The 22,282-nt window shown below is 53.3% G+C and overlaps 1 protein-coding gene across 5 annotated transcripts in view; it reads left to right on the top strand.

The window, feature by feature from the left end:
* KSR2 (kinase suppressor of ras 2) overlaps positions 1–20,591 on the top strand; it is a 93,530-nt gene extending 72,939 nt beyond the window's left edge. For 2 of the 5 annotated variants that reach the window (XM_077187781.1, XM_077187779.1), the window contains 6 exons: positions 482–578; positions 4,222–4,355; positions 8,404–8,535; positions 11,118–11,247; positions 12,874–13,007; positions 14,815–16,935. In XM_077187781.1, coding sequence (XP_077043896.1) covers positions 482–578; positions 4,222–4,355; positions 8,404–8,535; positions 11,118–11,247; positions 12,874–13,007; positions 14,815–14,821 — 634 coding nt within the window. In that variant the 3' untranslated portion in view covers positions 14,822–16,935. Of the gene's footprint in view, positions 1–481; positions 579–4,221; positions 4,356–8,403; positions 8,536–11,117; positions 11,248–12,873; positions 13,012–14,814; positions 16,936–17,023 lie in introns of those variants that run through there. The other 3 variants (XR_013184643.1, XR_013184642.1, XM_077187780.1) reach the window with 3 other exon arrangements.
* Positions 20,592–22,282: the final 1,691 nt, after the last annotated feature.

The following is a 22,282-nucleotide window of genomic DNA, read 5'->3' as shown; positions in this document are numbered from 1 at the left end:
ATAGATTTTACTGTAATTGGTACGAGAAGGAAAATTGGAGGACATTGTACAGTGCATGGGGTTGGGTTGGGGGATTTTTTTCCCCCTCCCTGTCTTTCCTCTTTTGACTCATTTTACATCTGTGAGCTTTGGATCCCGAGGGAGGAGGAGGAGGAGGGGGGAGCCACGGCCAGTTCTGCACAAAAACTCAGAGGTGGGAGGACCAGGTGGTTTGCTCTGGGTTGGGACACAAGGAAAAGCCAGGGGCCAGCCCAGGTTGTCCCTTGTGGCACCACGGTGGTGCCACCAGGTCACACCAGGAGCACTGAGAGCTCCCTCCCAGTGCCAAACTGGGAGAGCCCCCAGTTCCCTGCAGAATCCTCAACCTGCCTCGGGCCAGGGGGCCAAAATCTGGCCCAAATCCTGTGATTATTTATTTATTTATTTATGATTTGGGGCTGTTTCTCCAGGAGGGTTTGTAACTTCTCTTTCCCTTTTCCAGCCTGTGTAAAGGACGGACTCTCTACTCCGTGGTGAGGGACGCCAAAATTGTCCTGGATGTCAACAAGACGAGGCAGATAGCACAAGAAATTGTGAAGGTATGGTCTGGTGGGGTCTGGATCCTGCAGAAAACCCAGCCAAGAGCCCAATCCAGTCATTCTGGGGAGCAGGAAGAGGAGCAGCCAAGGATTCTGAGCAAGATAGAACTCCTTGGTTTTAAAATCCAAGGATTCTGGGCAGGTTAGAACTCCTTGGTTTTAAAATCCAGTGATTCTGGACAGGTTAGAACTCCTTGGTTTTAAAATCCAAGGATTCTGGGCAGGTTAGAACTCCTTGTTTTTAAAATCCAGGTGTCTTTGACATCTCTCATGTGGCTGAATTGGGGTGGCACCAAAGCTTCCATGGGCTCCCCGTGCTTGGGGCTCATCCTGGCCCACTGCTCCTCTTCCCTGCTGGAATTTCAGGTGTTTAAATCCAGCATTGCTTCTGTGGGGGAATTCCTGCTGGGATATTCCTCTCCTCTTGGAAAAAAAAAGGAAAAATCATGGAATGGTTTGTGTTGGAAGGGAGCCTAAAACTCATTACATTCCACCTTCCACCATCCCAGGGCTGCTCCAAGCCCTGTCCAGCCTGGCCTTGGACACTTCCAGCATTCCCAGAATTCCCATAAAACATTCCCAGGGCTGAGGCTCCTGGAGAAATCCATGCCATGGTGCCACAAGGCCAAGCTCACATACATTTTCCAGAGCTAAAAACGCTTTTCCTTTCCCAGGGATGACCCCAAGTGCATCTTCCACACCTCAGACGTGTCCCTGCAAACAATCCCGGGCAGGATCCTCCCATGGCAGGGTGGAGTGGCTGGGAATTTGGGTCCTGAGCCCTCACAGCTTCCCATGGGATGTCAGCAGCAGCACTGAGGTGTTGAGCTGTCTGCCAGAACGGGGCTGTGCTGTGATTCCAAACAGATTTATCACCAGGAATATTTGGCACGTGCTCTGCCATGGGAGCTGTGACAGTGCCCCCGTGCCCTGCTCAAGGTCAGCCAACATTTCCCCCCTGGAGCCCAAACCTGGAGCTGATCCCACTTTAACTGTGGGGAAACAACAGAAAATCAGATTTTCTGGCAGACCTTAGCCCCTCTTAAATGCTCAAACCCAGGTTAAAAGCAGAATGTGTTCAGCAATATTTCCTGGGTGATGCCTTTTCCTTGGATGGTCCTTAATAAATTGTTTATTTTGTGTTTATTTAGACCCAGTTTTAACTTTAAATTTAAAATTCCTTCAATCCTCTTGGACTCTCCAGGTGAGCACAGCCTGAACCTTTATCTACCTCAGAGCCACGGCCTGAGCTGGGGGTGCCTGAGGCAGCCCAGAGCCTCTCCCTCCTTAATTCCTACTTCTGATCCATGTTTTCCACCTTTTAGACACAGATTTTTTCCTGCTGAGCAAACATTTGAAGCATCACAGTCTAGCCTTGTATTTTTTCCCCCTTTTTGTGCTCAGGGCTTTTGCCTTCCAGATGTTCCCAGCAGGAATAAGAGCTCTGTTCAGCCCCTTTCCCTGCGTGGGTTCACTGCTCCGTGTGGGTTTCGAGGATGAGGCTGAGACATCCTTGTTTTCTGCAGCTGCTGCCTGTTGGGAACAGGTTGGAAACCTCCAAGTCTGTGATGCTGAGAGGCAGAGAGGCTTTGTATCCACCCCAGATCCCTGGAGGAATTAACAGAGCTCTCCAAAGGCTCTCCCTGGGCACCAAAGGGAATTCCTGGAGAAGCCCAGCCCTGCCCCAATGCCGTGACCCAACCTCATGGCCCATTCCTGCTGAGGAGCAGCAGCTCCCCAGCCTTCCCACCTCTACCCACCAATCTCCAGCAGGTGTTTTGGGGCACTTGGAAGTGGTGGGTGCCAGGGAGGGAAATCCCAACACCTTGGTTGGGGTGGGATTGGAGCTGCATTTCCCGGAGGCTTAGGATTTTCTGCACAGTCACAGCAGCTGTTTGATTTTATCCTTGGAGTCCTGGAATGTGACGGGGGAGCTGCTCAGCTCCTTGGATCAGTGGGTGCAAGGTTATCCCGAGATCCTCGGGAGGGGGAGGATGATCGATCCCGGGAGGGGAGGAAGATTCCTCCCGGGAGCGGTGGTGCCGGCAGAGGGAGCTGGCTTTTCACACAGCCCAGCAAATGAGGGCATTCCTGGCCCCAGAGTGCTTCCTCAGGGATCATCCCAGGGGCTGGAATTTGCAGTGGGATCTGCACGGAGCGAGGTGAGGGACTTGGGTTTGCCCAGAGAAATTCCTGCAGCAAAGGCCGGGCTGTGTTTGATGATTCCATGAAGATGAGCTCCATGGATGTGGGAGCAGGTGGGAGCAAGGTCCTGGTGCTGCTCTGGGGTCCCATCACCCTCAAACAATGGGAAGGGGCTGCAGAGCATTCCCGTGGCACTGGGGCTCATCCATGGATGCTCAGGGCCCTGCACTGCACCTGGCCAGGGAAACATTGGAATGCTGCTCCTGGCTCCACCCTGGCACTTTCTGGAGGTGACAGTGACATTTGAAAGCTGATTTTTAAACCACCTCATTATTTCATGTGCTGGGAGCTGGAGACCCCTAATTAATCCCGGTGCCTGGAATGGTCCTGGCATCCAGCCCCAAATCCTTTCCTTCCTCCAGCATCCCTTGGCAGAAGCTCTGTAGGATCTTCTCCCCACGGGGGGCAGTGAAACTCCCATATCTTGCTGGGTTGGGGTGTTTTTCTGTTTGTTTTCCCACTTTTTCCAGATGGTGGAATTTGGATTGGGCTTCTGGCTCCACATCAGCCACTAGCTTAAAAATAAATTCTTCTCACACAGCCTGTGTGGTTAATGATGATAGATGAAAAGATGAGACTCAGGACGGATGGATCCCCATGGAATTCCAGTTAATAAATCCCCCTTTTTTCCAGTGCCAGACAACCAATATTCCCTCTTAAGCAACAGTTTGCCGGCCTGTTGGGCATTGATCCTTCAGCAGCATCCTGCAGATCAAGTTTTCCCCGAGTCTGCTTAGGAGAGTGAAAAGTGGGACAGCATGAAAATCCCTGCTGAAGTTGGGATAAATGTGCTTTATCCCCCTCCCCGTTCCCAGAACGATCCTGTGGAGCTGAACATCCGCCACGCGGAGCTGCCGGCAGTCTGCTTGATTTGCCGAGGCTAAACAGGAGAGTTTGGATTTCCCACCCATGGCCTTTTTGTGCCTCATTAGCACTAATTTTAATTAACCACCGAGCAGTTTTTCCTGGGGGGGAAGGAATTAAGGCAGGACTCCTGCGAGGCGCCCGTTTCCAGGCGGATGGGGCCGTCGGAAGCGCCGGTGGGGCTGTGGGGAGCGGTGAATTATTACCCTCCTCTGCCAGCCCCCAAAAAAACAGAGGCAGAAACATCATCACCATCCATTTCCCAGCAGAGGGTTCCAGGGAAGCGGCTGCCGGGTGGGTTTGCTGCTCATTTTTCCTGTGGAATCAATTAATCAGGACGATGAGCGGGCGCTGTGGCAGCTGGGACACCCACTCCACAATCCCATCTCCCTCCAGGAGCCCATCCCTTCCAGGCACTTTCCCTTCCTGCAGGGTCCTTTGGGGACGTGGTCCAGCCTGGATGTGCCGTGGTGGCTCATGGATCCCATGGGAATGCTGCCACTCTGGTGTTATCCTGCCCATTTGTGCTGCCTTTGTAACCTCGGGGCGTTTTCCTCTCTCTGTTCCATCCCAGGGAATGGGATACCTGCATGCCAAGGGCATCCTCCACAAGGACCTCAAGTCCAAGAATGTCTTCTACGACAATGGGAAGGTGGTGATCACCGACTTTGGGCTCTTCAGCATCTCCGGGGTTCTGCAGGCAGGCAGGTAGGAGGGCATGGACACACTGGGGCTCCTCCCCGTGCCCTAAAGCTGGGAATGATCCCAAAAAATCCCCCTCCAAGTGCTTCTCTGTGTCCCCAGCCTCAGCAGAGAGGAGCTCAAGAGGCCTTTGAGTGTCGTGGGGCTGCTCTGTTTGAAGGGAGATGGTTTTGATCCATAGGAAGGAACATGATGCCGTGTGTGAGCCTCTGGAATTTTGGTTCAGAGAGGCAGATTGTGCCCCTTGCACCAACCTCTTCCCATGGGATGCATCATTTCCATGGCCAAACCACCCTGCAGCCAGCCAGGAGATGTTCCTGTGGCAACAGGGCTGGTTCATTCCTTGGCTTTTCCCTTTCCATCGTTATAAATCCCTGGCATCTGCTTCATCCCCTGCCTGGATTGAGTGATGCCATCCCTGTGCTGTCCCCACTCCAGTGACATTTTGGGAATCACAGACATCTGGCCATGGTGTCTGTGCTGGGCATGGAGCAGGACATGGACAATGAGAGCCAAGCTTGGGATTTTCACAACATTGTGACATTTTGGGGTCTCAGAGGGTTTAAATCTGAAGGTTTTGGTAAATGCTCCTTATTAAATTTCTTGTCCTGGTGCTTTGGGAGGTTTTCCAGCTGTAGGAATGGCAGGAAAAAGAGTTCCAGCAGCTGTGGAAAGGAGGATAAGCAAAGCTGGGGTGGAAAAAGGAAACAGAAGTGGGGAAGGAAGAACAGAGGTGATATTTCCTATTTTTTGTTAAGTGGGGAATAAGAACATTGCTGACTTTTCCCATCTTTCCCACTAAATCCTTTGTGTTGGATTTCCCTCTAAACCCTTTGTGTTGGGAGCAGAACACCCCAAGCTTGGGCAGTTTTCTCCTGGTCCTTCCATCTCCACGGCAAAGATGCTCAAGAGATAAAAAGAACTTTGGAAATGATGGATTTTTCCCTAATTTCCCTGTGATGATTTCAAAGGATTAAAAGAAACGGCAGTGGCCGCCTCTCTCCATCCCACACTCCCAGATTTTCCACTCTGCCTGGATAAATATCAATGGATTTCAGCACAAACTTGGCCAAAACCTTTGGAAAGCCAGGAAATCAGGATCTCCTGATCCAAAGTGGGATTTGCCTCTGGTTTGGCAGCTGGGCGGGGGACTTGGGATTCAGGGCCTGCCAGGAGGAAGGGGCAGCTCATTCCAGCAGGGAATGAGGATTGGGCAAAACCGGCCAAGCTTTGGCAGGAATCTTTGCTGTGAAGGTCAGGGATGCTTCAGAGATGGAATGAGAAATGGGGGAATGGGGTTTCTGAGGAGGTGGCCAATGTGTGGCCACCTCTGCCCAAGATTGGGATGTCCCCTGTGAGGTTAGAATCCAGGAGGTGGCCAGGAAAGCAAGGCTGGATAGAAATGAGCAGAGTTTTGCTGGGAAAATGGAGAAAATGAGAAAAATTTGTGCCCTGGGCTGCTGGTAGCAGATGTTTTCTGCTGGAGGAGAGCTGAGAGGAGAGCAGGGATCCACAGCCACCATGAATTTTGGAACAGGAAGTGTCTGCAGGTCTGATCTCCCCTTTTCAGGGTGGGTTTTTGTGGTTTTGGTGTCTCTCAGATGAAGACGAGAGATAAATCCCAGTGTTGGGTTCTTAGTGGCTTGGAGAAACATCTCTTGGGAAGGAAGGAAATTTTTGGAGGTCAGGTTAAGAATGGTGACATTTCTTCAGCTGGTTTTGCTGGGGTTAAAGCACTTCCTGCAGAGATTTGGTGACTTGGGGTTTCATCCCGCTGAAACCAGATTTATTCCTCCTTTATTTAAATGTCCTTGGGCTCAGTGGGGACAAGGAGGAGATGGAGAGGAGCCATGGACAGCCCAGAGGGGACAAGGAGGAGATGGAGAGGAGCCATGGATGCTCCAGAGGGGACAAGGAGGATGGAGAGGAGCCATGGACACCTCAGAGGGGACAAGGAGGAGATGGAGAGGAGCCATGGACAGCCCAGAGGGGACAAGGAGGAGATGGAGAGAAGCCATGGATGCTCCAGAGGGGACAAGGAGGTGTCATCAGTGATTCCCTGGAGTGGCAGTGTCCCTCCCTAGGGAAGGGAGCCCCTCTGGTCACAGCCAGACCTGTCACTGGTAATGAGGACAGCTTTGCAGGCAGGAGGATCTGGATTGTGCCATTTTGGGATTATGGGCCAGGCTTTGAGGTGGAACCCCGTCCCTGGATGGTTTCCCATGGGATTTTGGTCCCAGGCTGACATTCAGGAGGACAGATGACCCCACAGCCATCCCTTAGCCCTGTTCATCCCCATCTTTGGGAGGGTTCCAAGCACAAACAGGGAGAAATTCCTGGCAGGAGCCAGCCCAAGGTGACGTGGGACAGGTTTGTTCCCTTCTGCTGCTGAACCTGGGTTCAGACACATGATGGAGCTGCCTCAGGTGTCACCACCCCTGGTGATCCAGGGATTTTGAAGCCAGCAGTGTATCCCAGGTGCCTGCTGGAGGATGTGAAGGATGGAGAAGTCACCAATGCCATCCTCAGCTGTTGGCCAAAGGGTTTCCAATGGATTTATCCCAAGCAGATGGAGCCTGGGGAGGTGGAGGAAGGAGAAATGAGGTGAAATGAGGGGTTGTTATAAAGCCAGGCTGCTCCCATGGGAGACGCCATTGGAGGCTTGGACTTTGAGGGGCTGTTTTGGGGCCAAAGACCCAAAACCACCAATTCCCACGCTATTACTTTAGGATGGGTTTGCTCAGAAGAGTCATTTTGTGGTGCCCAGTCCAAATTCCTGCTCCAACCACAGTGGGGTCCCTGGGGGAATTCATCCCCACTTTACCCCTGGATCCTTTAAGGGGTTTTGGTGCAAAGGGCACAGCAGGAGCCCCAGCAGACCCTAAATCCCCATCACCAGCCTGGGAGAGCCAAAGTTCCCCTAAAGCACCATCCTGTGCCCCAGTTTTGTCCTGCTGCCTGGCAGGGACATTTCTCAGAGCAGGGTTAAAACCTGACTTTGCAAGGATGATGTGGGAAAACCAGGCTTAAAAACCTTGGGAAGAGGTGGGAAGCTCTTCCCCACTGGGGATGTGGAGATGCTGTTCCCTGGTGTACCCACAGCTCCAGCTCCATGTCCCAGCAGGACCACCATCCAATTTTGTCCTGCTGTCAGGACAGGAACAACTGTGCTGACTTTTCCAGAGCATGGTTAAAACCTGACTTTGCAAGGATGACGTGGGAAAACCAGGCTTAAAAACCTTGGGAAGAGGATGGGAAGCTGGGGATGTGGTGGTGCTGTGCCCTGGGGTTCCCACAGCTCTGGCTCCATGTCCTGACAGGAACCACCATCCAATTTTGTCCTGCTGCCTGGCAGGGACATTCCTCAGAGCAGGGTTAAAACCTGACTTTGCAAGGATGACGTGGGAAAACCAGGCTTAAAAACCTTGGGAAGAGGACGGGAAGCTGGGGATGTGGTGGTGCTGTGCTCCAGGGTATCCACAGCTCTGGCTCCATGTCCCAGCAGGAATCATCATCCTGTGCCCCAATTTTGTTCTGCTGCCTGGGCAGGGACATTTCTCAGAGCAGGGTTAAAACCTGACTCTGAAAGGATGGTGTGGGAAAAACCAGGCTTAAAAACCTTGGGAAGAGGATGGGAAGCTGTTTGCTGGGGATGTGGAGATGCTTTCCCCAGGGTACCCACAGCTCCAGCTCCGTGTCCCGGCAGGAGCCACCATCAAATTTTGTCCTGCTGCCTGGCTGGGACATTTCCAGAGCAGAGCTAAAACCTGACTTTGCAAGAATGATGTGGGTAAAATCTGGCTTAAAAACCTTGGGAAGAGGGTGGGAAGTTGGGGATGTGGTGGTGCTGTGTCCCAGTGGCACCCACAGCTCCAGCTCCATGTCCCAGCAGGAACCACCATCCAATTTTGTCCTGCTGCCTGGGCAGGGACATTTCACAGAGCAGGGATAAAACCTGACTTTGATGTGGCTAAAACCAGGTTTAAATCCCTGTGAGGAGGGTGGGCAGCTGGTGGTGCTGTGCCCGCTGTACCCACGGCTCCGTGTCCCACAGGAGGGAGAACAAGCTGCGCATCCAGAATGGCTGGCTGTGCCACCTGGCCCCCGAGATCATCCGGCAGCTCTCGCCCGACACCGAGGAGGACAAGCTGCCCTTCTCCAAGCACTCGGATGTCTTTGCACTGGGGTGAGTCCTGGGACAGGGATTTGGCCTGGTTGGGTCAGGTGGGAGCTGCTCTGGGCTCAGGAGGGGATGAGGACGCTCTTGGTTTGTCCCAAATCCAAGGGGACGCTGCTGGATGGAATTCCCATGGCTGGGCTGGATGAACCTTCCTGCTTCGAGAAATTCTGAGTGAAACCGTCCCTAAATCACCAAATCCCCTTGTTTTAGATCAGGCTGGCTCTGGGTAATGGGATCCAGAGTAACCTGAGGATGCCAGCCTGGGGTGGGAACACAGCTCTGGGAGTCGCTGGAGAGCCCAGTTCTCCCCAAATTACCAAATCCGCCTGTTTTGCACCAGTTGGTGGTGCTTGGCAATGGGATCCAGAGTATCCTGGGAATGCCAGCCTGGCATCATCTCTCCCCTGCACCCTCCTGGGGCCGGTGCCATTGAGAAGGTGCTTGGATGATGGATGGGGATGCCAAAGGTTGGGGACACAGCTCTGGAGCCCCTGGATGCCCCAATGTCCCCCTCCAGCCACTGCAGAGAGCTGATGGTGGGGCCAGCTCTATGAGCAGTTACCAAAAGCCAAGAAAATGAGAATTCCTAAGTTTTCCTCAGCAAACCAGCTCATTCCTCCTGCCCTTTTTCTGCCCACAAACCTCCCTGAGGGCACGAGCCCAATTCCACCCCGCTAAACCTTTCCCAAAACCTTTCCTCTTTACCCAGAGGATTAATTTTCTCATGGATACCTCGAAGGCTGTGGGATTAGGGAGCGTGGGCCCGTTATCCGAGGCAATATTCCCATCAAACCCGCAGTAATTACAGCTGGAAGGGTCTGGCTCTTTTATTTTGTGCCCTCCCTGAGGTACAACTTCAGCACAGAAATAAAGAGGTAATTAAAGGATCGTATCCAACTAAGTGAGAGTGGGTGGGGAGACGTAATTTTCCCTTTTTTCCCTCAGTTGTGAGCTCTGCCCTTATGGAAAGCGTGAGTTTCCTGAAAAGATGAAAAGGTTTCCCCACGTTTTCCCTCTTTCTTGTTTCTGCTGCCCTCCATCGAGCCTGGGAGGCTCAGGGCTGATCCTGAGGGGTCGCTTCCTTCCAGGGATTTGGGGATCAGGGAGAGCAAGAGGAAAAGATCTTTTAAAGATGACAAAAACTCCCAGTGAGAAACTGGAATTAATGCCTTGGATGTGTTGAATGCAATCTGAGGGTGCTTGGATGCTCCTCCTGAGGATTTTGTCCTGTGGCCAAGCCCCCCATTCCTCTGCACCCACATCATTCTCCCATTATTCAACTTTTTTTTTTTTTTTTTTTGAGATTTCCAGCCAAATTATGCAAAATCAGAAGAATCCCAATTCCAAAAATCAGGGAGCTTCCCTAACCGGGAGGAATCTTTCATTTATCAGATAGATTTTTTTCCACCCTGCTGTCATTTTAACCCTGGGTTTTGATCCTTTCAGTGTTCACGAGGGCATCCCTGGGAGGGAAAAGCAGGCCCAGGGAATGTGCCTTGGACAGTGGGGCTGGCATTGTGGGAATCCAGGCTCATCCAGGCTCCGGGTGCCAGAAAATGATGATGCAAAACTTGCAGGCAGCAGCGGGGGCGGAAAACCACAGGGGTGCCCACCGGTGATGCCCTTGTTTTGGGATATTCCCTTGGATTTGGGATTCCTCATGGAAAAGAGGGCTTGGCTTAGCAAGGAGAGCAGGAGCAGATGGCCGGGGCTTCACGTGGCCATCACCTGGGGAGGACACCTGAGATGGGTCATGGCACGGGTTTTTGGAGCTTGGAGAGATTTTTGGAGGAGAAAAAGGGAAAAGCTGGAGTGAAAGTGAATTCTTGAGCTCGTCCCTTCCCGGAATTCTGCTGGAGTGGCAGCTGCATCCCCACCATCCCCTCTTCAGCTGCTCCATGGGCAGTGCTCTTGCATCCAGGTGGGACAATTCCACTTGATGGCTCTGCCTGGGCCTCCATCAGCCTCTGTCCTCCTTCCCATGGGCTGGGATCTCCCCTGGTGGGAATCAGGGCTCGCTCCAGGAAAATGGGAGAGGTGACACCTCTGTATCAAGGAGCACCTCTGGGATGAAGCATCTCCTGGATGGTTCTGGAGCAGGGAGAGAGGTTGGATGTGGCTGCAGTGTCTGGACACCTCCCCATTGTCCCAGACATCTTTTATGGAAAATCTTTTCTTTAAGATTTTTTCTTCTTGAGAAGCTGAGAAGCCTCAAGGACAAAATATAAACAATGGTTATCTGCTGCTGTGGAATGCAACAAGTAGATCTTTGATTGGTCCATGTTGGTTGTTTTTAATTAATGGCCAATCACAGCCCAGCTGGCTCAGACTTTCTGTCCAAGACCCAAGCCTTTGTTATCATTCTTTCTTTTTCTATTCTTAGCCAGCCTTCTGATGAAACTTTTTCTTCCATTCTTTTAGTATAGTTTTAATATAATATATATCATAAAATAATAAATCAAGCCTTCTGAAACAGGGAGTCAGATCCTCATCTCTTCCCTCATCCTGAGACCCCTATAAACATGGTCACACCCCATCCTGAATCCCTGCTGGCTGCTCCACCTCTGATTCCCAGTGTCTCCCAACAGCACCATCTGGTACGAGCTGCACGCCCGGGAATGGCCCTTCAAGACGCAGCCAGCGGAGGCAATAATCTGGCAGGTGGGAAGAGGGATGAAGCCCAACCTCAGCCAGATCGGGATGGGCAAGGAGATCTCGGTAGGTGCTGTGGGGCCCTGTGGGGGTGTACATGGACTGGGACATGGCTGGTGGGGCCCTTGGGAAACCCTCTGGATCTGCTGATCTCACCCAGCCAGGCTTGGTCCTGCTGCTGAGCTCAGCTGGAGCGTTCCCTTTGCTCCAGCCTTTCCCAAGGTTGTAGGGATGGAGATGGGTGCTTGTGGGGTGGACACCCCCCCTTTCATCCCAGCCTTTCGTGAGGATGTGGGGATGCAAATGGGAGCCTCATGGGTTGGGCACATTCCCTCCACCCCAGCCTTTCCCAAGAACCCAGTGATGGAGATGGGTCCATCCCAATCCTTAAGAACCCAGTAATGGAGACAGATCCTCACGGGATGGATATGTACCTTCCATCCCAGCCCTTCCCAAGGAATCTGGTGATGGAAATGGGTCCTCATGGGATGGAGACATCCCTTCCATCCCAGTCCTTCATGAGAATTCAGTGATGGAAATGGCTCCTCATGGGATGGAAACATTTCCTCATCTCAACCCTTCCCAAGGATCCAGTGATGGAGATGGCTCCTCATCTGGGCACATCCCCTGCATCCCAGCCTTTCCCAAAAATCCAGTGGTGAAGATGGCTCCTCATGGGATGGACACATCCTCCCCATCCCAATCCTTAACAAGAACCCAGTAATGGAGACAGATCCTCATGGGATGGGCTCATCTCCTCCATCCCCTCCATCCCAACCCTTCATGAGAATCCAGTGATGGAAATGGGATCCTCATGGGATGGAAACGTCCCCTCCATCCCAGTCCTTCCCAAGGATGTGGTGATGGAGATGGCTCCTGATGGGCTGGACATCCCCTGCATCCCAGCCTTTCCCAAAAATCCAGTGGTGGTGATGGGTCCTTATGGGATGGACACATCCCTTTCATCCCAATCCTTAACAAGACTCCTGTAATGGAGACAGATCCTCATGGGATGGACTAATCTTCTCCATCCCAGCCCTTCATGAGACTTCAGTGATAGAAATGGGATCTTCATGGGATGGATATGTTCCCTCTATCCCAGCCCTTGCCAAGGATGTGGTGATGGAGATGGGCTCTTCAGGGCATGGAGACATCCCTTCCATCCCAATCCTTAACAAGAAACCAGTGGTGGAGATGGCTCCTCATAGGATGAATATGTTCCCTCCATCTCAGCCCTTCCCAGGAATCTGGTGATGGAAATGGGATCCTCATGGGATGGACATGTCTCCTCCATCCCAATCCTCAACAAGAACCCAGTAATGGAGACAGATCCTCATGGGATGGACTCATCTCCTCCATCCCAGCCCTTCCCAGGAATCTGGTGATGGAAATGGGATCCTCATGGGATGGAAACGTCCCTTCCATCCCAGTCCTTCCTGAGAATCCAGAAATGGAAATGGCTCCTCATGGGGTGGATATGTCTCCTCCATCCTCCTCCCTTTCTAAGAATCTAGTGATGGAAATGACTCCTCATGGGATGGAAACATTCCCTCCATCCCAGCCCTTCCCAAGGATGTGCTGATGGAGACGGGCTCCTTCAGGGCGAGGGCTGTGGTGGGAGAGGGCCTGGCTCAATTCCTGCTGGGAGAGGGCCTGGCTGGGTTTCCTGACACTCTCTCCCTGTGGCTCCAGGACATCCTGCTGTTCTGCTGGGCCTACGAGCAGGAGGAGAGGCCCACCTTCACCAAGCTCATGGACATGCTGGAGAAACTGCCAAAGCGCAACCGCCGCCTTTCCCACCCGGGGCACTTCTGGAAGTCGGCAGAGTAAGTCCCTATCCCCATTTTATTCCCAGATTCCATGGATTAGGGGAATGCCCTGCCCAGGTACCCTTCCCAGACCCTCAGCCATGGCAGCTTCCAGCCTGATCCCTTCTTCTCCCATGGCCAAATCCTGCTCTGTTCCATTGCTTTGGCTTAGTCACATCCCTGTGCTGCAGGAAACGGCATCAGAGGGTCCCCAGTTGGGATTTTGGAATCTGCCCTGTTGGGAACAGCAGGCAAAATGCAGAGCAATCACTTAGAAACTCATTTTCCTCCCCGGAATTTGTCATGTTGTGACAAACAGAACCAAAATCTCACCCGTGCGGGGGTGGCATTCACGGGGGGGATTTTTCCTGCTCCCAGCGTGCATCCCCGGAGGCTGGAAATGGGAATGGGTGGAGGGGACGAGATGTCAGCTCAGGGAGAGAACTGAGGACATTTTGGGGGCTTCAGGGACCGATCTTTGTCCTCACAGAGGGTGGGAGATGCTGGTTTCTCCCGCTGCTGATAACAAACTGCCTTTTTTCCTTATCTGGGCGTCTCCAAGAGTGTCTGGAATGTCCCCAGTGCTGCTCCCTGTCCCTTGGGGCTGCCGGGAGCAGAGCAAAGCCCGCGGCCAGGTGGCCCCCAAGGCACCCGGAACGGGAGATGTTAATCAGGAGCGGAGTTAATTCCCAAGCCACGCTCCAAGCAGGCACCGGGGCGGCTCCGGCAGCCGGGCAGGGGATGCTGGAGGATGCCGGGCCCCGAGGCAGCTGCGGAATCGCTCCGCTGGCTTTGGGAATGTTTTTTCCAGTCACTGAGCCACGCTCTGCCCGCCCCGGGCTGGGGCTGCCCCGCAGCTCTCTGTTAATTACCGTCCCAATCTTTTGCTAATCAGGATGTTCCAGCTCGGTTTTCCACGGCAGCTGATTCCTTCCACAGGGACTCGGCTCTGGCTGTTGTTCCTGTTAGGTCCTGGAAGGTTCCTGTTGGGTCCTGTTAGGTCCAGGATTCCCGGCTTGCACAGGGATGAGGTGGCCGTGGTCCCCCGGGCTCTGCCATCCCTGCATCCAAGGGATTGGGGCACAAACCCTGCAGGATCCTGGATGCACAGGGATGGGAGTGGTACCCAAGGAGCCCTTTCCCCTCCGGATGATGCTCCAGGAGCCGGGCAGGGATGGCAGGGAGGTACAGGATGAGAGGAATAGCAGATTTGTCTTTCCAAACAAGCTGTGGGTCTGCTGGTAGATAAAACCAGCACTGGAAGAGAAAAGAAACCATGAGAGGGATTCCACTGATTGACGAATGGAAAAAGAGATTTGCTTTTACAAATAAACTTTAGGTTTGCTGATAAATGAAATTAGACACTGAGAGATGAAAGAAACAATGGGGAAGAAAAACCCCTAAATTCCGTAAGAATTAAAAATTAAAGGGGAGGGTTATACCTTAGAGGGAAATCTTTGGTATCAGGTGATTAGGGAAGTCTGAACCTCTCAAGTACCTAAGCCAATGTGGAAAAAGAGAAAATGCGGCCAGGAAATTGGGATATAAAGGAGGCTGCATCCTCCAAAAATTGGAGAGACCCCAGGGGATGCCCCAAGGCCTCTCCCTTTATTGGAATAAAGCCAGAAAGGACTGCTCTGTCTCCTTTTTGGACATCAACCTCTGGTGTTTGTGGGTTAATTTTCCTAACAAGGGCTTCCCCCGTTGCCGCTGCTTTTGTGATCAGCTCCATGGCAAAGCTCTTCCAGGAGGGTTTTTCCCAAAGATCTTCCCTGCAAACCCCCACGTTCCCCAGGGCTGACTCTGCTCCTTGTGTCCCCTCCAGGCTGTGACGGGAGGAGTTGTGGGACGGTGCCTTCCTCCCCCAGCGGGTCTCCTCTTCCTCTCCGCTTCCCACCCTGCGCTACGGAGCGAGCCGGGACCGGGACCGGGATCTTCCCGCGGCCTTTCTGCATCCCGGGAATCCTCTGGGAGCCGGAGCAGCCCCGGTGCGGTGGGATGGGGACAGCGGGCGGCTCTCCGTGCACAGGCTCTGGGGACAGAACCCCCCGAGCAGCGGTGACCCACAGGACAATGACTTCAGTTTATCCCCAGGGCTCCTCTGATCCCCATCCAGCGCTCACGACGATGCTGGGCTGGGGAGGGCTCGTTCTCTGTTCTCTGCGGGTTTCTTTAATTCCCTTTATTTATTTCTTTGCGGTTTTGTCATGAAAAAAGGGGGAATGTCGCTGATTCATGAGTTTGTGCCCGGATCCTGCGGGGCCAGGGAGTGCCGCTGCCATTAGCTGCCCCCCGCGGGGAAATGCATCTGTCCCGCTGCCCCCGCAGCCCCCGCAGCCCCTCCGTGGGCAGCGCTGACCTTTCACAAGTGGCTTCTCTGCCACTTACGTGTCCCCCCGCGGGTCTCCCTGCCAGCGGGACACGGCTCCGCATTCCCGGTGATTTATCCCGTTAATTCATCAGCCGGCCCTGCCCCCTCGCTCTCCATCCCTGCCCCGCTCCTGCCTCTGCTCCTCGCTCCCCAAATCCCGGGTTTGGGGCTGCTCTGGTGTGACCGAGCTCACAGGGGTTTTCAGACTGGGGAAGAGACGAGGATCTGACTCCCTGTTTCAGAAAGCTTGATTTATTATTTTATGATATATATTACATTAAAACTATACTGAAAGAATGGAAGAAAAGGTTTCATCAGAAGGCTGGCTAAGAATAGAATAGAAAAGAATGATAACAAAAGCTTCTGTCTCCGACAGGGAGTCCAAGCCAGCTCCCTGTGATTGGCCATGAATTAGAAACAACCACATGAGCCCAATCCCAGATGCACCTGTTGCATCCCACAGCAGCAGATAACCATTGGTTACATTTTGTTCCTGAGGCCTCTCAGCTTCTCAGGAGGAAAAATCCTAAGGAAAGGATTTTCCATCAAAGATGCCTGCGACACTCTGGGGCTGGGCATCAGCTGGAATTGGGATCCATCCCCTCTCCTGTGGTTCATTCCTGCAGCTGGGAATGCAGGCAGGCTCTGGTTGTACAGAGCAGCTCCCAGCCCCACTCTAGGACATCCCAGCCATGCCCAAGACCATTTTCCTCATCTCCCATCAGCCAAATCCCAGAGTTTCCCCAAAAATTCTCTCTGGGAGCTGCTGTTGCCACCTGAATTCCACATGCTGGTGTTTCCCTCTCCCCGCTCCCAGCTCGGATGGGCCCTCCAGCCCCTCGGATGAGCTGTCAGATGAGAGCAAATTGCATTCCCAGGCTCTCATGGAGCATAATTGCTTGACAGGAACCATCCCAGATAATTCAATTGTAGTCTCAGTTCGCTTTAATTTGGAGCCGTGACGAGGCTTTGCAAACCCAGCCAGCCCTGGTTTGTCTGGCTGCTGCTCCAGCTCCTCCTCGCTGGTGCTGGGAGTGCTTTAGCATAAGTAAATGAACATTAGAAACTTAATTGCAGCTGGGATGAGATGGGATTTTAATTGTGGGGGTATTAAAATCCCCACGCGTGCACGTGTGAAAATCCAGGGTGGGCAGGAGCAGGGAGGGGTGGATCCTGCCCCAAAAGGATCTGGAGGAGTCTCCTGCTGATGTTTTTGGGATGGGAGGCAGTGCAGGGAGCTGGGATGGGGCAGGATGGATTTAGGACTGAGCCCTGGTTTGGGTTAATTGTTCCCTGCTCCAGCAGCAAATCAGAGCTTCCTGAGTTAGGGCTGATCCCAGCTTCTCATCCCAGCTCTTCCCTGCCTTTCACCCCAGCCCAGCCCGCAGCATCCATGGCCTGTGCTGTCCCTGTTCCTGTCCCCCCAGGTGTCCCTGCTCCCCTCCCAAATGTTCCTGCTCCCTCCAGGTGTCCCTGCTCCCCCCAAAGTATCCCAGCTCCCCAGTGCTGTCCCTGCTCCCCTCCCAGGTGTCCCTGTCCCCCCAGGTGTCCCTGTGTCCCCCCAGGTGTCCCTGTCCCCCCAGGTGTCCCTGCTCCCCTCCCAAATGTTCCTGCTCCCCCCAGGTGTCCCTGCTCCCCTCCCAAATGTTCCTGCTCCCCCCAGGTGTCCCTGTGTCCCCCTGGTGTCCCTGCTCCCCTCCCAGGTGTCCCTCTGCACACATGTGCCACCAACCTTGCACTCAAACCTCGGGGTCTCTCTGAGCTCTCACCAATGCCTTCACCTCTGCTGCTCCTGTCCTCTGGGGGAGGCACAAAATCCCCTCCCCAGAGGTTTTGGGTGCTGGGGGGGGGCACGGGGAGGTGTCACCAATCCCCAAACCCCACCCAGAGGGAGCAGGGTCCTGCTGGCTCTGTGGGTTTGGGTTCTGAGCAGGTGTGGATTCCAGGGGAGCAGGAGACAGGGGAAGGTGTTGGAAGGAGGAGGAAGGGAGCCCCAGTGGGGTGTTCATCACGGGGGTGATGGATGTGGTGTGGATCTGTGGTGGAAGGGATGAGGTCTCTCTTGGGCTCATTGGGGTTTGCTCCCCGTGTCCCAAGTCCTGGCCTGGGAGGTCTCACCCTGGTGTCCCCCGAGGGGTCTCACAGCTGCTGGCAGATTCCTGATGGATTTTATGGCCAGGAGTGGAGGGAACAATGAACTGAGGGGTGCTGGGTGTTGGGTGGGCTCCCCTGTGGTGTCAGGGCCTCACTGGGCTGCAGCCTCAGCCACAGAACCATGGGATGGGTTGGGTGGGAAGGGCCTCAAAGCTCATCCAGTGCCACCCCTGCCATGGCAGGGACACCTCCCACTGTCCCAGGGTGCTCCCAGCCCCAGTGTCCAGCCTGGCCTTGGGCACTGCCAGGGATCCAGGGGCAGCCACAGCTGCTCTGGGAATTCCATCCCAGCCCCTCTCCACCCTCCCAGGGAACAATTCCTTCCCAATATCCCATTTAACTCTGCCTTCTTTCACTTTCAAGCCATTCCCCTTGTCCTGTCTCACTCCCCCTTGGCCACACCCTTCTCCACTGAATTTTGGGCATCAGGAAGAAACTAAATACCAGGAAGAAACTGAATATTCCTACAGCCAACCTCTCCCTGCTCTCCAGCCTCTTCCTCCCCTCTCCCCTCGCTGTGGTGTCTCAGCCACAGGCACAGCACAATGGCATCAATTGTCCTGAATTTATCCCAAAGGAGCTCCGAGGAGCAGCTCCTTCCCTTCCATTCCAGTTCTTCAGGCTGCCACATTATTCCCATCATTCCCTCTTATTTTTAAAGTCTTCATTATTTAAACAAAACCCCACCCGCCAAACCAACAAATCTTATTGTTGTTGTTGTTGTTGGCTGGGGTTTTTTTGACTCTGCCTTTGTGAAGAATATTTATTTTTTTCCCCCCTTTGGCCCAGTTTATAAATATCCAGCGCTTCAGCAGGGGGGGAATGCAGGAGAAGCTCTCCACGATAGCTCTGGAGGAGGGAGAGGGTCCATTCCGAGCCGGGCTGGGCTTTGCTGGGCGCTGCCTTTGAGATGCAGGAGCCGCCCCCAGCCCCGGGGCTGCTCCTGGCCCAGCCCTGCCGCTCCATCCTTCTCCCTTCACCTCCCCTCTCTTCCCAGAGCTCCCTGGCTTTGCTGCTGCCCGAGGGTTTTTCCAGCATTTTGGTGCTGGTGGGGTCACCACGTTTGGGGCTGGGTCATGTGGACTCTCCCAGAGGAGGAAGAGGTGGCCCCAAAGCTCTGTGTCCTCCTTTGGCTGCTGAAGGATATTCCCTGCTCTGGCTTTTTCTTCTATTTCCCTTTTCCCCACAAATTCCCAAATCCTCGCTGAGCCCTGACCGGGCAATTTCTGGGAATGACGAGCTCAGAGTTCGGCCCCCATGACTTTTATCCAGTCCTTGCCCGTGGCAGGAGCTGGGATGGTGCAGATTTGGCGTGGATGGAGGCACAAATGAATGTCTTGGAGGTGGAGGAGCTGCTCAGCCTTTCCCAGAGCATGGAATTATGGAATGGTTTGGGTTGGAAGGGACCTCAGACCCCATGGCAGGGACACTTCCACATCCCAGGCTGCTCCAAGCCCTGGCCTTGGGCACTGCCAGGGATCCAGGGGCAGCCACAGCTGCTCTGGGAACCTGTGCCTGCCCTCACCAGGAAAAATTCCCTCCCAACACCCAGTCCAACCCTTCCCTGTGCCAATTTTAGGATTCTATGGAAGAGCTGGTGCCTGGAACTCGGCCTCTTTGGCTGTGTGAGGAGAAGGGCTCTGTGCTGAGCCCCTCTCCACCCCCCAAGTGCCCTGAGTCAAGCCCCTCCTCCTTTCTTCACCCTTTATTTATTTTAAATTATTTGAATTTAATTGAATTTCTATGAATTTATTTAAATTTATTTGACTTTCTGTGAATTTATTTGAATTTATCTATTTTTTTGTTGCCAACAGCGACTCTTTGGGGGGGGGAAGCTTGGTCAGCTGCGAGCGCTGCCTTTAATTTCAGGTCCCTGTAAATTCCCATGTTCCATTGCCTTGTACATAAGGTATATATGGATATATATACATATCTCTATATGTATGTATATAGATATATACAGACCTCAATCTTGTACAGTTTCCAACTGAACTCGCTGGCCTGCTTCGTTTTCTCCGTGGTAGTTTGCAGAATGAGCTGATTTTCAGTTCCCCTTTCCTCCCTCCACCCCCTTTTTTTTCTTTTTATAAATATATATATAAATATAAATATATATATATATATATATATATATTTTGTTGTCGTCGTTGCAAAAAAAAAAAAATAACACCTCCGGAAAAAAAGAAGCTGGTGAGAAATAAAACTACAAATCACCCCCACAAACCACTGAGAAAAACTAAAAAAAAAAAAAAAAAAAAAAAAGAAAAAACAACAACAAAAAAAAAGGAATTTCTGAGAAAGGCACGATGGATTCTCCCCGCTGTAAATTTGTACAGGAACATTTCTAACGTTTTCTACACTTGAAGAAAGTAATTTCTAATTTCCGCTGTCTGGCTGGGTGCGAATCTCTGGGACCTGCAGACCTGGATAGCCATTTGTTCCCGTGGTTTCTCGTGCAGTGTTTGGTGAGGTGACAGTGTATGAATTATTTATGCCAATAAAAAGAAAAAAAAAAAAAAGACCAAAAAACTATAAAAAAAAAACCCAAAACACTTTTGAAAAAACCTTGTGCTGCTCCGTGTCCTCTCCTTGATTTTTATCCATGGTGGGGTCGGGATGAGTCCATCAGAGCTTTGGGAGCATCTCATTGTGGTCCAGCCCTTCCAAATCCCTTTTTCCCTCCCAGCCCAGCCCTTTGGGGATTAGAATTCCCAGCTCACACTCGGATGGGAGCTGCAGCAGCAGCAGCACAGCAAACACGGGGATTGGGCACGCAGATGAATTTCCACCCAGCTGTGCTCAGCAGAGGGGCTGTGGGTGGCTGAGCCCGGTGATGGAGCACTGGAGGCTCCTGGCATCTGCTGCCGCCTTTGTTTGCCTCTCCCACGCTGTTTTCCCGGGATGCCACCATCCATCTGCCAGGCAGCCCCTCGGGCTCATGGGGCACCCAGGGGATGGAGCAGAAAACCACGGGGAGCTCACACGGTTTCCCCCCTCTCTCCTTCCCTCCTCGCCGCTGCCCGAGCACTTGAAAGGTAAAATAATGATGGCTGGCCATTAATAAACCATGAACGCTCCACACTTCTCCCGTCGAGGGCTTTTCATCTTTCAAAGCCTGCAGGAGCTGGAACCAATTAAAGCAGGCTGAGCCCGGGCGGGGGCGGGGACGGAGCCAGCCAGGGGTGATGAGGGGAAGGGGCTGCTCCGATGGATTCTCCCAGCAGCAGAAATCGGGGATTTGGGGCTAAAGAGGCACCACTCGATGCCTCCCCTCGCTGGGCTCACCGTGGTGGTGTCACCATCTCTTGGATGTGCAGTGAACGGGGTGGTAAAGCTGCAGGGTTGGCACCAGTCTGGAGAGGAACTGGGCGGTGCTGGTGTGGAACTGGGCAGCCCTGGTGTGAAATGGGACAGCCCTGGTGTGGAACTGGGCAGCCCTGGTGTGGAACTGGGCAGCCCTGGTGTGAAATGGGACAGCCCTGGTGTGGAACTGGGCAGCCCTGGTGTGAAATGGGCAACACTGGTGTGGAACTGGGCAGCCCTGGTGTGGAACTGGGCAACACTGGTGTGGAACTGGGCAGCCCTGGTGTGGAACTGGCTGGCACTGGTGTGGAACTGGTTGGCACTGGTGACTCCAGCTCTGGGCACAGAGCTGCTGGTGGCACTGCAGTGCCCAGTGCAGGGAGGCTGAGCTCACTCCTGGCCTGTGGTTAATGAGATGCCAGCACCAGAACAGAGAAAAATGTCCAAAATATCCCCCGAAGCAGCTTTAACAGCAGCTTTGGGGGGCTGGGGATGCCTTTGGGTCCATCCCTGTGGGGATCTGTGTGTGTGTGTGTGTGTGTGCAGGGACAGGCACAGCGATGCTCACACATGCCTGTCACCTCCTCCTTGCTGGGGATGAATCACAGCCCATTAATATTTCACAGGATAAACACCAGGAGTGGCAGAGGAGCTCAACCCCAGGCCAGCAGCTCCAGCTCTCTGTCCCTGCTGCTGGGTGAGCCCACGGTGTCACTCCTGCTTGGATGCTCTTGGTGTGGGCACAATGGGGATGCTCCAACATCTGACAGGGGTACTGAGCTTTTGGGGTCAGTTGAGATGTTAAACCACTGTTGCAGTGCCAATATATTGGAATAATTACCAATATAGCCAGATGGGACATGCCTGGGCTCGTCTGGCCCTTGCTGCTGAACCAAATAGCAGCAACTGTGGTGTTTCACCCCACAGACACTTTTGCCTGGCTGGGTGTGTGGTGTTTCACCCACAGACACTTTTGGCTGCCTGGGTGTGTGGTGTTTCACCCCAGAGACACTTTTGCCTGGCTGGGTGTGTGGTGTTTCACCCCACAGACACTTTTGGCTGCCTGGGTGCTGCAGCTGGGCCCTTGGAGACAGGAGCTCTGGTGGTGCTGGGATGGAGCTTCCCCCCATAACAGGGGCTGCTCCTCAGGTTTCCCTCTCTGTTGGAGAAGCTTTAAGGCAATGGTGAAGGAAAGGAGTCGGTTCTGATGGAGGGTTTGGATCCAGAGCTTTATTCTGGCCCTCAGGCCTCTGAATCCAGCACCAGCTCCAACAGAACTCCCTGAGCCCGTGGCTGCTGCTCCTTTGAACCCCGGGGAGAGGGGCAGGGAAGGGGCAGGGAGGCACCAAGCAGGGACAGGAGGGGAGGGACAAAGGGACAAAGGACACCTGGATGGCCCAATGCCCCCCAGGGCTGAGAGGCATCTTTTGAACTTCGCCAATCACACGAGAAGCCCTTTCTGGAA

Source organism: Agelaius phoeniceus, chromosome 18 (genome assembly GCF_051311805.1).
Source record: "Agelaius phoeniceus isolate bAgePho1 chromosome 18, bAgePho1.hap1, whole genome shotgun sequence".
NCBI lineage: Eukaryota > Metazoa > Chordata > Aves > Passeriformes > Icteridae > Agelaius > Agelaius phoeniceus.
The sequence above is the reverse complement of the archived record's forward strand: the minus strand, read 5'-3'. Positions and strand labels throughout refer to the sequence as shown.